Here is an 18,304-nt window from a genome sequence, read left to right as displayed (position 1 = left end):
TATGTATCTCCAATAAAAAAAATAAATACAATTTTTTTTTTTTTTTATTGTTTATATATAATTTTGTGTTCCCGTTAAAGTCCCACTCGTTTGGGGGTACCCTCTTTATATTGTATTTGAGGGATGTTGGCAACCTATATGGTCCAGTTGGTGGGTGTTCACTCCTTTTTTTACTTTTAAGCTAATGTGTTTTGTGTTTAAAAAAAAAAAAAATTTCACTGGAAATTGCAGAAGATACCTAGAGAACCTATGCATTTTAGGGCTATTTAGAAGATACAGCTATTAGCACCCAGTGATGTCCCTAGTTCAGCCGAGATGTGTGGCCCCTCTCTCGCCTTGGACTTTTTATTCTCCACTCAATACCCACTACTTTCACATTACTAGTGGCTTATTTTTTTTTTTTTTTTTTTTTTGTTTTTTTTGTTTTTTAGAAGTCCACATCGACATTGTAGACTTATAGAAAGAGAAACCCCCATATAGGCGGCAATTTCTAATTTATAGTGCCAGAATGTCAACATAATATACAGCCAGTATAAAATGGATTAGAAGTAGGTGTCGTTGCTATTCTAACCCAATGGGGTTACCACCATCACCAATCATCCGAGCCAGTCCAGATATCACTGAGGCCCGATATTCGTGTGTAAGGTGAGATGGACTACTCCACCCCCCCCCCCCCATTGGCACATTTCCCTCCCGAGCCATCGCACCACGCTATAGGACACCACAAAGGGTATTTCATTTCTGTATATGATCCACCATTCAGGCATTGGGGGATGGGGGGGGGGGGGGGGGGTGGGAGTCCTACTTTTAATCCATTTTTATACTGGCTGTATATTATGTTGACATTGGAGAATCACTCCTCCTCCTTGTGTACCCTAAAGAAGAAATGTACATTTTTAAAAATCCGTTGGGTATTGGTCTCCCACCCAATGTAATCTTCTATACATTCAAAAGACCGGTGGTGTTGGGACCAATAGACTGTAACATCAATGTGCTATTACAGGTTACATACATCTTATATGATCGATCACGTTTGTATATACAGCCCAATATAGGTTCATCCTTTTAATGCTTCAATAAAATATTAAGATTTTATTATACACAGTCTTTGTTTATGTTGCCTTTATAGTCCAGCTTCATGGGGATTTCTTTCTATAGTTCTACAATTTTGGGATGATGGCAACCACCGTTTGCTTCTGGCTATTGAGTAACCTCAACATTGTAGATTTCTTTACTTCATTACTTTATTATTATTATTATTATTATTTAAGGTACTTGTATAGTGCTGTCAATTTACGGAGCGTTTTACTTTTTCTTTTTTATTTATTTATTTTTTTTTTACACTGGTGTTTCAAATTTCGATAATTGCATATATGCAGTTTTGTTTGCCTGCTGTCCCCACCCAGGAACTAAATATAAAAATTTAGTTAGGGAATTTATGACCTATTGAGATGTTGGTATGGAAGCGTCTGGTAAACATCATAGATCATTCTCATTGCCTTGTCAAAGAAGAAGAATGCTGTGAAATATTCTGAAGAGGAAAATTGGAGTTTCATTCAGCCTGGACATACTTTATAAAAGATGCAGCTTTTTAGATAAAAAAAAAAAAATACTCGCTGTATATTGTGAGACTTTTTTTTTTTTTTAATGCAAACAGTAAAGTTACTGAAAGGTGCATTTTAACTATTGATGGTGGTGGCAAACTGTAAAGGTTATCCAAAAACTGAGCATTATTACACATTTGTCTTGTATTGTCACAGGTAGTGGGCAGTGAAGACCTAGAGGCTGTACACCACATCGAGACTTCTGAGTGCAGGTAACGATTTCAAACCCTGTCATATTTTGTGTTTCTGAAGGCTGCATTTTTCACACTACCTAGTGGTTGGATTTTTACTAGAAGCTGTCTCCCCAGGCTTTTTTCAGGGTGGCTCTTTTCTCTTGCAGAATCCTATGGAGCCACCCTTGCATGCAGAGACTCAAGTTGTCTCTCCCTACACTGTGTGCATAAATATAAATCCACAGCACAGTAGCCTAGAATGAAAAGGCACCTTTCCTGCTCCTCCCACTCCCTTATCCAAGCTGAGACTGGCTGGAAAAAGTGTCCACTGTTAACTCTTTCCCATGAGGACCAGCAATTCAGGAAAGCAGCACCAAGGGAGCAGGAGCCGGCAACTTTTAAAGTTGTACACTGCAAGGCATGTATTTTCTGATTTAGGCAGGTCCGCTGCTTGAGGTATAAACAGTGTTGAAACTTTTCTATTGGACTTCTTTTGAATTTTAGCTTACGCTAACATACTCTTTCCCTTTTAATGGTTTTCACGTGTCCTTACTTTAATTCTAATAAAAACATGTTCAACCATAAAGTTGTACACGGCAAATGCTGGGGTAAGACTTTTGACAAATAGTTTACGGGGGTATGTGTACTTAAGGTTTTATTACTATTTTAAAGCAAAATTTCAAACTGTTTCTTCTGTGGCGGCTGTGCCTGGGTCTCCACTTCAATCTTACTATATGGACCAATTCAAGTCAGTGTGGACCCAGCTCACATATACAGCACTGAAGCGATTTTCCTTGTGTGGACTGAAATGCTGGAAACATGTCTTTTTAAACTAAAGTAGGTAGCTGCTGAAGTTAGACTAGTGTCATTTTTAGTGATGGTTACGGTTTCTGGCTGGAAGGTGGCGGTCAATGGGGCTCTTCCCCTATATAAGCTTGCATACACTAGTCAAAACTGTCCTGCTAAATTCAAAATAATTTGGGCTGGCTGGATAGAGGCGCAGGGCATTACTGTTTAGGTGTTGATATCTCAGTGAATAACTAAGGGTAACTGAGGGTTATCTATTGTTCCTTGTGTATCGTACCCTGTCTACCTGCAATACTGACATTGATATTGAAAATATGACTGATCATGCCAAAACTGTCTTTTATTTAAGAATAGTGATCATTTGAAGCCAATTATTATCACAGTTGTTTGGCTCCTTATCCTCCTTAATCATAATAGAAATCACTCAAATGGCCCTGATCAAAAGTTTACTAACACCATGTAAAAGTTTCAAAATTGTGTTAAGGAATTAAGATTTGTTTTACCCTACGTCACAAAGGGTTTGAAATAAAAACCAAACTAAACGAATGCAACAACCTTTATTCTTTTATTCTTCTTATTAGAATTGGTACAGCGCATTTATAATTAACCTTTTTTGGGTTTAGTAACTCTTTAACCACTTCAGCCCCAGAAGATTTTACCCCCTTCCTGACCTGAGCACTTTTTACAATTTGGCACTGCGTTGCTTTAACTGGTAATTACGCAGTCATGGGATGCTGTACCCAAAAATTTGCATCCTTATTTTTTTTTCTTTTCCCCCCCACAAATAGAGCTTTCTTTGGTATTTGATCACCTCTGCGGTTTTTATTTTTTGCGCTATAAACAAAAAACGGCAACAGTTTTGAAAAAAAACAATATAATTGACTTTTTGCTATAATATCCCCAAAAATATGTTTAAACACTTTTTTTTTTTTTTTTTTATCACTTTAGGCCAATATATCAACATATTCTTGGTAAAAAAAAATTACAATAAGCGTATATTGATTGGTTTGCGCAAAAGTTATAGCATCTGAAAACTGTGAGAAAGATTTATGGCATTTTTATAATTTTTTTTTTTTTTTTACTAGTAATGGCGGTGATCTGGACACTTTTGACACGTTTTCGGGACCGTTGACATTTATACAGCGATCAGAGCTATAAAAATTCCCTGATTACTGTGTAAATGTCACTGGTAGGGAAGGGGTTAACACTAGGGGGCGATCAAGGGGTTAAATGTGTGTTCCCTCAGTGTTTTTCTAACTGTATGGGGATAGGACTGAGTAAAAGAGGAGACATATCATTGTTCCTATTTCCTAGCAACAAACACATTTCCTCTCCCCTGACAGCACAGGGATTTGTGTGTTTACACACGCAAATCCCCGTGCTGGCACTCGTGCACATGGCTGGCGGCAATCGCGCCCGCTGGCCACATGCATTGGGTCCCCCGCCGTGCAGCGGGTGCGCGCCCTCTGGTGGCTCTTAAAGGGCCAACGTACCCATATGGGATTTTGCGCACCTGTGCCACTTTGCCGACATACATCGGTGTGAGCCAGTCAGCAAGTGGTTAACCACTCAAAGTGTTACTAAACCCAGGACCCTGCATTCACTATATCTGGTCTCCCACAGTACACAGAATATGGAAATTTAAATATTTTAGTAAATATAAGCTGCTAAATACCTTTTCTCATCAGCAGTATATAGAAGTCTTGTGACTGACTGACGTGTTTCTGGTTGCACACTGGTTAAAACTTGCAGGAGGGGTATTAACTTTCCTCTGACTGTCCTATGAGGCTACATGACCCCTGACCTTCTGTCTGGACAGTGCTTATTGGCCCTGTGCTGATCACATTTACCCCCATCCCAAAAAAAAATCCCTAGCAATACACACCAAACTGAGTATGTGCAGAGTGCCTTCTAGGGCTCTGTTCTATCAGCAGATGGATTGGAGACCATAAAAGAAGGGGAGGAACACACAAGACAGGATCAAACAGCAGAGGATTAACCCCTTAGGTTCCCAGTTGAGTATAACAAGCATGCTTTACTGCATAGACAGACTGATTTTACTGTTGTGCGTTTAGTAACACCTTAAGTACAAGTATACTTTGAAAGTGTCAGCTATTTACATCTACTGTTACTTTATAATTTCAGGTTAACAGACAGTTTGAACAGTATTTACCCTTACAGAGCAGGGACATACACATTTCCAAGACATAAAGACGACCCTGATAAGGACTACAAAAAGGTATGTGGTATCTTCTCCACTATTCTTCATTGTTGCCGAAGGTGAAATCCCACTTCAAAGGAGAGCCTGCTTATGTGTTATCATAGATTAACATTTAAATGGAACCTGATGGATGCACAAAATTATACAAAAAAATGAAGAATTGCAAGCACTTTGCCTCAGTAGGCAATGGAGGCTGTACTGTTGGCTTGTTGAATTGTGTTTGGGGTCAGATAGGCAGGTCTCAAGTATGTGTAGGTGGTCTCCAATACTGTCAGAGGATTTCAAATGTACTTACAAAGACCTGTGTCCAGCTTTATACCATAATATTACTTCAACATACTACTGTATAATTGGTTTAATTTAAAAATTAAATTGAGTGTACATGACATAAAATGTTTATCCTAATGGGACTTGTTCTTTTAAATGTTCATATGTGGTTTTGTGAAACTGATGGGGAACCCTAAACATTATTGGAGTGGAAAAATAGACTTCAATGCAGTGTTAATTTTGGCAGCGAATTTTGATTTTGTTTTAGTCTTGGGACTAAAATGGCATTTTAGTTTTAGTCCCATTTTAGTCTTCTGCAATTGTTTTCGTCGACTAAATCTCCAGTACATTTTGGTCGTCTAAAATTGATTGGGTGTAATTAAATTGTAATGCATTAATTAACTTTTCTCTACAATTTCCAAACTCATTATATACTGCTGGAGTGAAAAATCTATTATGTTCTTATTTGATATTTAGGTATAAACATGCACTACAGACCAGTGTTAATTTTGAAGTCAAATTTCAATTTATTTTAGTCTTAGTCTTTTGATATTCCATTTTAGTTTTAGTCATTTTTTAGTCATCTCCGTTTTAATTTTAGTCGACTAAAATAGTATTCATTTAGTCAACTAAAATGTTTTATTCGACGAAATTAACACTGCTTAAATGCTTAAAAATCCCTTGCTTTGTGTGGGTGATTGGTTGAGGTCTGTTAAGCTGTGCCTCCTGTAAGGTCAGTTGTAAATCTCATAATGACAGTGGCAAGGGCATGTCTGACCATGCTCTTGAGCAAGTACTTGCCACATTGTTACTGACAGATGCTTGCAGTCAAGTTGTTTGGGTTTTTTTTTTTTTTTTTTTTTAAAGCAAAGGTAGGCACCTGCCCTGGCTTGATCACGTGGCCATTTGGAATTGGACAAATGGTAGGTCCTAAGCACCTCTGAGGAGCACTACTTGGCCTGAGATACCATATAACAAACCTATAACTGCAGACTTTAGCACCAGATCCTTGGATGTTTTACAGAGATTTTCCAGCATGTTCAATCATTTTTCTTTTTTTTTGTTGTTAACTCTATTTCTTTATTGAAAATATAAGTGACAAAACAAGACTAATAACAAGATGAGTATTTGCAATATCAAGAGCATGTATAACAAGATGGCTAAATGATCAACATAGCAAAGAAATTCAAATCAGTATGAATCATTTTCTATTTGGTTTTTTTTTGTTTTTTTTTAAATTGCAAATACAAATGTACTTAAAGCGGAGTGCCACCCAAAAGTGGAAGCTCCGCTTAACTGACTCCTGTTTTTTGACAGATCTCACCCCACTTCCGGTAGATGGCGTTGGCCCTCGGAAGTTCGGGCTCCTTCCTCCACCGCCAGGGCCAATTAGAAAATGTAGTGCTCTTTGCGCATGTGCAGTAGGAAACCGGCTGTGAAGCCGTAAGGCTTCACTGCTGGGTTCCCTTATCACGAATGGCAGTGGCAGCACCCAAGAGCTGATCCGAAAATCGTCTGGGGTGCCGACAACGCAGGAACCCAGGACAGGTAAGTGTCCTAATATTAAAAGTCAGCAGCTACAGTATTTGTAGCTGTTGACTTTTAATTCTTTTCTTGGGGGCCCTGAACTCCTCTTTAAAGTAAACCTATCAAAATCATGCAGTTCAATTAAAGCCTAAGCATAGGCTACCTTCAGAGAAAAATGCATGTCGGTGGAATCAGCAGATCAGTTGAAACGAGGTGGTGAATAAATATGCAAATCCTTCATTGTTCTGTTTTTTTTTTTTTTTGTTTTTTTTTTTGTTTTTTTTTTAAAGCAAAAAAAGGTTAAAAATGCAAAATGGGATTAAATCAAGCCAAAATCACAGGCAGCAATTGCAAAGGCCTAAAGTTGTGGGAGACAAAGATAGCTAAAGTCAGACGTGATATGCTAAAATTGTGAGGTACTGTGCAGTTTGAGAAGCAAGTCATAGTATTAACAGAGGTTTTCAAAAGTAGATGGCAGGTGGCGCTAAGAGTATTGCTTTGTTATATAGGAGTCTTGGCCTTTTTGTCAGGTTTTTTTAATGCTAACTGCCCACTGTCAATACTGAAGGGTTCATGGCCAACTGTGGTGCCATGTGAAACCCAATTCAAAAAGTCAGAACTTCTTTCATGTTTTGTATTAAAAACAGAGGTAGGAGGAGGGGTGGCTTGGCTATGAGGAAGTGGGTAGCGCAGTTTACCTGTTCCGTGTGATTCTACTACATATTTGTGTTATGCAGTGGGGACGGAAATATTCAGACCCCCTTAAATTTTTCACTTTGTTATATTGCAGCCATTTGCTAAAATCATTTAAGTTCATTTTTTTTCCTCATTAATGTACACACAGCACCCCATATTGACAGAAAAACACAGAATTGTTGACATTTTCGCAGATTTTTAAAAAAAGAAAAACTGAAATATCACATGGTCCAAAGTATTCAGACCCTTTGCTGTGACACTCATATTTAACTCAGGTGCTGTCTATTTCTTCTGATAATCCTTAAGATGGTTCTACACCTTCATTTGAGTCCAGCTGTGTTTGATTATACTGATTGGACTTGATTAGGAAAGCCACACACCTGTCTATATAAGACCTTACAGCTCACAGTGCATGTCAGAGCAAATGAGAATCATGAGGTCAAAGGAACTGCCTGAAGAGCTCAGACAGAATTGTGGCCAGGCACAGATCTGGCCGAGGTTACAAAAAAATTCTGCTGCACTTAAGGTTCCTAAGAGCACAGTTACCTCCATAATCCTTAAATGGAAGACGTTTGGGATGACCAGAACCCTTCCTAGAGCTGGCCGTCTGGCCAAACTGAGCTATCGGGGGAGAAGAGCCTTGGTGAGAGAGGTAAAGAATAACCCAAAGATCACTGTGGCTGAGCTCCAGAGATGGAGATGGGAGAAAGTTGTAGAAAGTCAACCATCACTGCAGCCCTCCACCAGTTGGGGTTTTATGGCAGAGTGGCCCGACGGAAGCCTCTCCTCAGTGCAAGACACATGAAAGCCTGCCTGCATGGAGTTTGCTAAAAAACACCTGAAGGACTCCAAGATACTGAGCAATAAGATTCTCTGGTCTGATGAGACCAAGATAGAACTTTTTGGCCTTAATTCTAAGCAGTATGTGTGGAGAAAACCAGGCACTGCTCATCACCTGTCCAATACAGTCCCAACAGTGAAGCATGGTGGTGGCAGCATCATGCTGTGGGGGTGTTTTTCAGCTGCAGGGACAGGACTGGTTGCAATCGAGGGAAATCTGAATGCGGCCAATTACAGGGATATCCTGGGCGAAAACCTTCTCCAGAGTGCTCAGGACCTCAGACTGGGTCGAAGGTTTACCTTCCAACAAGACTATGACCCTAAGTACACAGCTAAAATAACAAAGGAGTGGCTTCACAACAACTTTGTGACTGTTCTTGAATGGCCCAGCCAGAGCCCTGACTTAAATCCAATTGAGCATCTCTGGAGAGACCTAAAAATGGCTGTCCACCAACGTTTACCATCCATCCTGACAGAACTGGAGAGGATCTGCAAGGAGGAATGGCAGAGGATCCCCAAATCCAGGTGTGAAAAACGTGTTGCATCTTTCCCGAAAAAGACTCATGGCTGTATTAAATCAAAAGGGTGCTTCTACTAAATACTGAGCAAAGGGTCTGAATAAATAGGACCATGTGATATTTCAGTTTTTCTTTTTTAATAAATCTGTAAAACTGTCAACAATTGACAGTTTTTCTGTCAATATGGGGTGCTTTGTGTACATTAATGCGGAAAAAAATGAACTTAAATGATTTTAGCAAATGGCTGCAATATAACAGAGTGAAAAATTTAAGGGGGTCTGAATACTTTCCATCTCCACTGTATCTGCACCTAGCAACTACCAACTGCCCTGGGGGATAAGATTAAGGGGGGCTCCAGGCATTCCCCCAGGCCGCCTTCCACCACTTTTTGAGTCCCTTCCTCAGCAACCAGGCTTATGGCCTGCAGTGGTAGAGGAATCAGCCTCACATGTGGACAATACCAGTGGCTGCTACATCTCCATAGACTCGGCCGGTATCTAATACAGAGCACCTAGAGACCCAGGAGGGTTTCTCTCTGCTGCCTGGCACCTTTTGGGACATCAGGAGACACCAAAACCCACAAACACCAGGTTCAGATACATTACCATAGCGGTTTGTGTCCATGTGCAGAGTGAATCTGTTTAGGAGTGATTTTATTATCAATCAGCTGCTGCACCTGCAAGACTCTTGTAGAAAGTGGCAAGGCCTGCATCCCTTTAGTCGTGATTTCCCTTTGGAGGTATCTTATCAAAAATTAAATTTTTGTTGCAGGGAATTCATAAGCCAATCACACAGGCAGGAAATTACATTTTTGGGGAGCATACTGTATACCATCTATGTACAGTAACACTTTCAGGTAGCCATGTTGCATTTAACAGAAAATTAGTGCTGCAGATTGAAAAGGAAAGGTAATTTTTAATAAAGTAAAGTCATACAATATGACTTTTGTAGCAGTTGTATACACTTTTTTTTTTTTTTTTTATTAGCTATTTTTCCCCTTGAAAGTTGAAAGTCGAGTTACTTTACTATGCTGAGAAAGAAGAGATCATGCAAAGAGCATGGAAACTGGGTTCTTAACTTCTGATGGGGCTCAGATTCATTTATACCTTTACATCTCCAGAGGCACCCTACAAATAAGATATTTGATCAAGCCCCTGCTCACCAAAATGCAGGCCTCTGGTGAGACATGCCAATGGCATTTCCCTTTTCACCTAATTGTGGGGAAATTGGACTGATCCTTTGTCCTGAGTTCTCAAAAGGAGACAACCAACTTATTTGTGTTCCTTGAAACTGACCCAGTACTAGTGCCAGATTGGCTGCAGCTCTCCCTTGATACAACAAGCAGACCTGCTCCACCACATTCTTCAGGTGACCTCCCACCAGACCTAAGAGACCTAGACCTTCATATCTTCAGTCGCAACGTAAATGGTCTGGAGGATAGCACTTTGCAGATGCTGCCCTATTTCCCTCAACTGTAATGATCATTGTTCTCTTTTGGCTTTAAGCTAATTAAGAAACTCTCTTAAATGCCTTCCTTCATCTTGACCCTCTGTGCCGAGACAGGTATTCTAAACCAAACTTAACTGCATGAGCTTCCCACTCAGCCATTTTTAACCCTGGAGGCCCGACCTTGGCGCCTCCCTGTACACCTCCATCTTTAGGGTTAATATTCATAAGGGCCATGAGCAACTAGCACAATAGTGGATGGAGCTGCCCACCAAGATGGTCAAGAGACTGTCTGCCTGGAGGAAGGTGATAAGTTTTTACATTTAATTTTATAATTGTTACATTTACCTTTGTTCACATTATCGTGCCACAAACTACCCAGGGTTTCGTGACTTTGATTTGGATAACCCTAATCAATATTGTAAGCGAAGATTGCCATAAAGACATCTCATATTTAGTCTTGATGTGATGTCAGGATTCCCAAAGCACAGTGACCTTGAGCACATAACCTTGGCAACTAGTCATCCTTATAACCCTGATTGCACAATATCCGAAGCAATCAAATCCAGGCGATACCTCTTACGGTTGCTCATGGCACCTCTTACTTTTTTCCCTTCAAAAGTTACCAGCCATTACTATGCAATGGAGGTCTTACTCCATCAGGAATCCTCAATCCCCTGTTCTATATCTTGAACTTGTTGTTATCGTTCATTTTATTCTTTATATAAAACAAATAATGGTGTGCTTAATTCAGTCATCAGCCTTCAAATTAATTGAAAGACAAAAATGAATATGCAAATACTAAATATTTAACGTGTGAATCCATTAAAGAGCATTACCATTATATAAGTCCATAAGTATACAAAAAATCCAGAAAAAATCAAAAATAAGTTCAAAGAAAGTGAGCAGAAAATTCTTCTCTCTGAACAGTGAAATTCCAATATGTACTTGAATACAAGTTATAGTCATCACCACCACCTTTAAGTGAAAAAAAAAAAAAATCCACCCGGGTCTAATCAAGCCTTGTTTTATACATAGGAAGATCCTCTGTAATCAGGAACACCAGCTCCAATATCACACACACACTCTTTAGACGATTTCTCCAATAGTGCTCAAAATATATAAGGAAAGATGATTGCGCAATATCATTTAAAAAATGTATTGTATAAAACATATGGATGTTGCACTCACACTTTCCACATCTTGTAAAATAGCAAGAAATATAGATCCAGATTGTGAGCTCCTCACCACAATCCCGATGCATGACACAGGAAATTATGTCACCAGCTCCACCCAATGCGTTGCATCACTTGTCACGTGACTTCTTCAAAAGGGATTGGAGCTTAGTGACGAGCATTGAGATTTTAAAGAGTTCCGCTGTTTATACTGGTAACCTAAATGACCGGTCATTCATAGTCATGGTGCCATTATAGTCTATTAACAATGCGTCAATACTATACATAATAATCAGCTCGTAAAACATCCTATAGAGCAATATTTATAGATACATTCTTAAAATTATCACAATAAAATAGATGTATTAAAGGTTAAAAATTAATCACAAAATTATTACCAGAGTCTCCCGCATACTAAAGGACCTACCCTTCTCAGTGACCAATATATAATAGTAAATCATAATGTACAGAGAGTATAATTTGATACAAATGACTGACCAGAGATAAATATAAAACTTCTATGTATTGTCTCAAGAAATGTGTTAATAATTGGAAATAAAACAATTTAAATCAAAATCAATATTCATACCATATATGTGTAAACTCTGAAGTTCAAACATCCTTCTAGATTCACTTTAAGTTCCCCAACTTTATTGCTTCCCCACCAATGGGGTTTGTATTTCTCAATGGCCCAAAATTTCAAACCAGATAGATCTTTAAAATGACACACTGTAAAATGCCTGGAAACGCTATGTTTTGGAAAGCCTTTTCGTATGTTCTGAACATGCTTCCGTATTCTTTTCCACATAGGGCTTTTGGTTCTCCCTATATATTGCTTCATACATGGACATTGTAAAATGTAACCCCTCCCCCTTCTGTTGTACTTGAAATAAAATCCTTAATAGAATATTCCTTTTTGGTGGTATTGAAAATAAACTTTTTACATTTTTGATCATTAAATTTGGTATTTCTACTTGCAAAACATCTTTTGCATGGAAAAAATCCTCTGCCTTAAAAAAAATTAGGGGATTTAATAGGTGGATCAGACATATTTTTAGCAATAATATCCTGTATGGTAGCCTCCCTTCTATATGTAAACTTGGGTTGTTCTGGTAAAATCGGTCGTAGTTGCCTATCCCCCATTAAGATTGACCCATGTTTTTTAAATAATTTCTCAATTTGTTTAAATTGAACATTATAATTCATATTAATTGGTAAATTGTACCCATCTCTTAGGATTCTTGGTTTATCCTTCATCAATTCCTCTTTCCATCTCCGTGACTTCCTGTATTCTTCCTTTTAATAGAATCTTCATTGTAACCTCTATGTATAAATCTGTTTCCAATCATTTTGGCTTGTTCTTTAAAATCTTCTTTATTGGTAAAATTTTTTCAAATTCTGATAAGTTGTCCTTTGGGTGTATTAACCAAGGGTCATGATGACAACTGTCAACTGGACTATTGCGGTTTCATTCAACCGGTTTAAAGTATGTCTTAGTAATTACCTTCCTTTGCCTATATCTATATTCAGGTCAAGATAGTGGATGTTTTTTTCACGATATTCAAACGATGAGCATATCTTTATGATTTGTATTTAGATGTTGAAAAAAATCTTTTAAGCTATCTTCATCTCCACTCCAATTCATTATAAGATCATCAATAGATCTTCTATATAATAGTAAATTCCTTGCTCTATTGTTAAAATTCTTCCTCCCATTTTGACATAAATTAGTTACACTTAGTACATATTAAGCTCCCATTGCGACCCCGTTCAGCTGTCTATAGTACCCAGAATAATGACAAAAATAATTGTGTTAACCACTTCAGCCCCGGAAGGATTTACCCCCTTCCTGACCAGAGCACTTTTTACAATTTGGCACTGCGTCGATTTAACTGCTAATTGCGCGGTCATGCAATGCTGTACCCAAACGAAATTTGCGTCCTTTTTTTCCCACAAATAGAGCTTTCTTTTGATGGTATTTGATCACCTCTGCCGTTTTTATTTGTTGCGCTATAAACAGAAAGACCGAAAATTTTGAAAAAAAATATTTTCTTTCTTCTTTTTTTTTGTTATAAAAAAAAATCCAATAAATAGTCATACATTTAGGCCAAAATGTATTCGGCCACATGTCTTTGGTTAAAAAAAATGTCAATAAGCGTATATTTATTGGTTTGCACAAAAGTTATAGTGTCTACAAACTAGGGTACATTTTCTGGAATTTACACAGCTTTTAGTTTATGCCTGCCATTTCTATAGGTGCTAAAATGGCAGGGCAGTACAACCCCCCCCCCCCCCCCCAAATGACACCATTTTGGAAAGTAGACACCCCAAGGAAATTGCTGAGAGGCATGTTGAGCCCATTGAATATTAATTTTTTTTGTCCCAAGTGATTGAATAATGACAAAAAAAAAAAAAATTACAAAAAGTTGTTACTAAATGATATATTACTCACACAGGCCATGGGCATATGTGGCATTGCACCCCAAAATACATTTAGCTGCTTCTCCTGAGTATGGGGATACCACATGTGTGGGAATTTTACGGGGCCCCGAAAACCAAGCAGCGCCTTCAGGATTTCTAAGGGCGTAAATTTTTGATTTCACTCCTCACTACCTATCACAGTTTTGAAGGCCATAAAATGCCAAGATGGCACAACCCCCCCCCCCCCCCAAATGACCCCATTTTGGAAAGTAGACACCCCAAGCTATTTGCTGAGAGGCATGTTGAGTCCATGGAATATTTTATATTTTGCCACAAGTTGCAGGAAAATGACAAACTTTTTTTTTTGCACAAAGTTGTCACTAAATGATATATTGCTTACACAGGCCATGGGCATATGTGGAATTGCATCCCAAAATACATTCGGCTGATTCTCCTGAGTACGGGGATACCACATGTGTGGGACTTTTTGGGAGCCTAGCCTCGTACGGGGCCCCCCGAAAACCAATCACCGCCTTCAGGATTTCTAAGGGCGTACATTTTTGATTCACTCCTCACTACCTATCACAGTTTCGAAGGCTATAAAATGCCAAGATGGCACAAACCCCCCCCCCCAAATGACCCCTTTTTTGAAAGTACACCCCAAGCTATTTGCTGAGAGGCATGGTGAGTATTTTGCAGCTCTCATTTGTTTTTGAAAATGAAGAAAGACAAGAAAACATTTTTGAAAATTGAAAAAAAAAAAAAAAAAAACTTTGACAAAAAGCGAGGTCTGCAAAATACTCATTATACCTCTCAGCAAATAGCTTGGGGTGTCTACTTTCCAAAATAGGGTCATTTGGGGGGGGGGGGGGGGTTGTGCCACCTGGGCATTCCATGGCCTCCGAAACTGATAGGCAGTGAAGAGTGAAATCAAAAATTTACGCCCTTAGAAAGCCTGAAGGCAGTGATTGGTTTTTGGGGTTCCGTACACGGCTAGACTCCCAAAAAGTCTCACATGTGGTATCCCCGTACTCAGGAGAAGCAACAGAATGTATTTTGGGGTGTAATTTCACATATTCCCATGGCATGTTTGAGCAATATATCATTTAGTGACAACTTTGTGCAAAAAAAAACAAAAAATTGTCTTTTTCCCACAACTTGTGTCACAATATAAAATATTCCATGGACTCTACATGCCTCTCAGCAAATAGCTTGGGGGGGTCATTTGGGGGGGTTTAGAAGCTTATGTCACACATCACCCACTCTTCTAACCACTTGAAGACAAAGCCCTTTCTGACACTTTGTTTACATGAGAAAATAATTTTCTTTTGTAAGAAAATTACTTTGAACCCCCAAACATTTATATATATTTTTTTTAAAGCAAATGCCCTACAGATTAAAATGGTGGCTGTTTATTTTTTTTTTTTTTTCACACAGTATTTGCGCAGCGATTTTTCAAACGCATTTATTTGGGAAAAAACACACTTTTTTTTTAAATTTTAATGCACTAAAACACACTATATTGCCCAAATGTTTGGTGAAATAAAAAAGATGATCTTAGGCCGAGTACATGGATACCAAACATGACATGCTTTAAAATTGCGCACAAACATGCAGTGGCGACAAACTACATACATTTTTAAAAGCCTTAACAGGTTACCACTTTAGGTTTACAGAGGAGGTCTACTGCTAAAATCACTGCCCTCGATCTGACCTTCGCGGTGATACCTCACATGCATGGTGCAATTGCTGTTTACATTTGACGCCAGACCGACGCTTGCGTTTGCCTTTGCGCGAGAGCAGGGGGGGACGGGTACTTTTTTTTTTTTTTTTTTGCTTTTTTATCTTATTTTTAAACTGTTCCTTTCATTTTTTTTTATTTTTATTGTTATCTCAGGAAATGTAACTATCCCCTATGATAGCAATAGGTAGTGACAGGTACTCTTTTTTTGAAAAAACTGGGGTCTATTATACCCTAGATCTCTCCTCTGCCCTCAAAGCATCTGACCACGCCAAGATCGATGTGATAAAATGCTTTCCCAATTTCCAATGGCGCTGTTTACATCCGGCGAAATCTAAGTCATGAAATGCTCGTAGCTTCCGGTTTCTTAGGCCATAGAGATGTTTGGAGCCACTCTGGTCTCTGATCAGCTCTATGGTCAGCTGGCTGAATCACCAGCTGCATTCTCAGGTTCCCTGTTGGGACAGGAGAGCCAGAGAAAAACATGGAAGACTGCTTGCTAGTGGGGATTCCCTCCCACTGCCGCTAGGATTGCTTTTAGATGAAAGCCGACCGCTGGCTGAAAAGAATGATACCAAGATGATACCTAAACCCGCAGGCATCGTTCTGGTATAAAAAAAAAAAAAAAAAAGAAAAACAAAAACAAAAAAAATGAGGGCGCACCGACCTAGTGCATTACCACTGGTAAACTTTATTACAGCATAAAAACAGCAAAAAATATACTCACAAAAATGGCTTTGACAAGAGCGCAAATGCGCTGTTCTGCGAATCGACACACCAGGACCTAATGCCAAGAGGGTCAGACTGGTACTAATGGCCGCTTAAAGTCCAGCAACATACCAGTACTTTGCTGGTCCTTTTTGGGCATATATTGTAAACTTTTTTTCATGCAGGCTGTGGGCTGAACGAAAGAGATTGATCGGTGGGTATGCCCACCATTAGAATACCTCCCTTCATCCACCCACTTCTAATGATGGGCATACATGCACCGTATATATATGCCGAAGCATGGGGGCATCCTCCCACAAAAGGCAGGAGCAAATCGCTCCTCCACCCGCTGCTGCCCCCACGCTTTGCCATATATGCTGAAGTATGTAACTGTGGTGGTGAAATCACCTCCGACAGGGCTGGAGTCACGGCTTTATATATCGTGGGAGCAAACGCTGTTGCTGTCAAGATAAATAAATCCGCACTGCAACTGAATGGCGTACCTGCTAAGCAAATGATGGTTAACAATAAAACAAAGTAACATTACAGTAAGACTTACCATACCTGCAAAGCAAATACAAAAAACAATAGAAAGAAATAAAACATTTAACGCAACCTGTGCCTAAAATATATGTATGCCGAAGCATGGGGGCATCCTCCCACAAAAGGCAGGAGCAAATCGCTCCTCCACCCACTGCTGCCTCCACGCTTCGGCATATATGCTGAAGTATGTAACTGTGGTGGTGAAATCACCTCCGACAGCGCTGGAGTCACGGCTTTATGTATCGTGGGAGCAAACGCTGTTGCTGTCAAGATAAATAAATCCACTCTGCAGCTGAATGGCGTACCTGAAAACAAAAAAATGGTTACCAACAAAACACAGTAAACAGTAAAGTATAAAAAAATTGCATATCTGAAAAGCAAACATGGTAAAACATAATAACAATAAAACATTGCAGAATAGAATACAGTAAAAAAGAGCAAAACAATAGAGAGAGAGAGAACAATAAAACGACAACTATTTTTGTTTTTTTTATTTTATATTTTTTTTTGTGTTTTTATTTATTTATTTTTTTTTTTACACTTTTTTTTTTTTAGTAACTTGAACTTTTGTAACTGGTACCAGGTTTGGGTCTCTCAAAATGCGATGGCATCTTGGGAGACCCTGTGAAAGTGTGTCCTAGTCTGTGCAATGCTCTACCCTACGCTAAAACTCAACTAGTGTATGGTAGCGTTCAAAACATTCACCAATGCATAGACCAGGATTGTCAGAACAGGAAGGACAATAATACCGGGTGTCACGCCTATATCCGCACTTGCTGCAGACACAACAACTTCTTTGGGGGGCTCGTTGGGTAGGGGTACTCGGGTGGACATAAGGAAAATGCCTCTCATGCAGCCGGCTTACTGCATTTGGTTGGGGAAAGTGAGGTGGAGCACCGTCTGGAAACAGAAGGGCTCTGACAATCTCTTCCTGGAATTTAAGGAAGGATCCAGTCCGTCCTGAAGCTCTGTATAGCACATGAGCGTTCAGCAAAGCCAATTGAAATAAACAGACACTTTTTTGTACCAGCGTCTGGCCTTATGGGCAACTAGGTACGGCTCCAACAACTGGTCGTTTAAGTCCACCCCTTCCCTATTTTGGTTATATTCGTGGACACAGGGGTTTCTCCACAACGCCAGTCGCCGTAGTAATTTGGACCGTCGTGTCTGCATGAAGGAAGGTAAGAATGAAAACATTCTATTACACTGCAAGCAGGCTCTCTTCCCCCAGCCTAAGACGGGAATCTACAAGCCGCTGGGAAAAGCCCCGGCGATTAGGTCGCACGGTGCCACATGCTCCAATCTGTTGATCAAAAAGGTAACTAAAAAGTGGCACGCTCATGTAATAATTGTCCACGTACAAGTGGTACCCCTTTCCGAATAAGGGTGACACCAAGTCCCACACAATCTTGCCAGCGCTTCCTATGTAGTCAGGGAAGTTTGTCGGCTCTACGTGACTATCTTTGCCCTCGTAAACCATAAAACTACATGTATAGCCTGTGGCTCTGTCACAGAGCTTATACATCTTGACCCCGTATCTGGCACGCTTGCTGGGAAGGTACTGTTTGAATGACAAGCGGCCAGAAAATTTAATCAGGGACTCATCAACGCAGACAA

General features: G+C 39.5%; 1 protein-coding gene across 2 annotated transcripts in view; it reads left to right on the top strand.

The window, feature by feature from the left end:
- PPP1R12C (protein phosphatase 1 regulatory subunit 12C) overlaps positions 1–18,304 on the top strand; it is a 243,257-nt gene that overhangs the window by 185,868 nt on the left and 39,085 nt on the right. For both annotated transcript variants that reach the window (XM_073602853.1, XM_073602852.1), the window contains 2 exons: positions 1,761–1,816; positions 4,730–4,823. In XM_073602853.1, coding sequence (XP_073458954.1) covers positions 1,761–1,816; positions 4,730–4,823 — 150 coding nt within the window. The remainder of the gene's footprint in view (positions 1–1,760; positions 1,817–4,729; positions 4,824–18,304) is intronic.

Source organism: Aquarana catesbeiana, linkage group LG10, assembly GCF_042186555.1.
Source record: "Aquarana catesbeiana isolate 2022-GZ linkage group LG10, ASM4218655v1, whole genome shotgun sequence".
Taxonomy (NCBI): Eukaryota; Metazoa; Chordata; class Amphibia; order Anura; family Ranidae; genus Aquarana; species Aquarana catesbeiana.
Note: the sequence above shows the minus strand (reverse complement) of the source record. Positions and strands in the feature narration are given on the sequence as shown.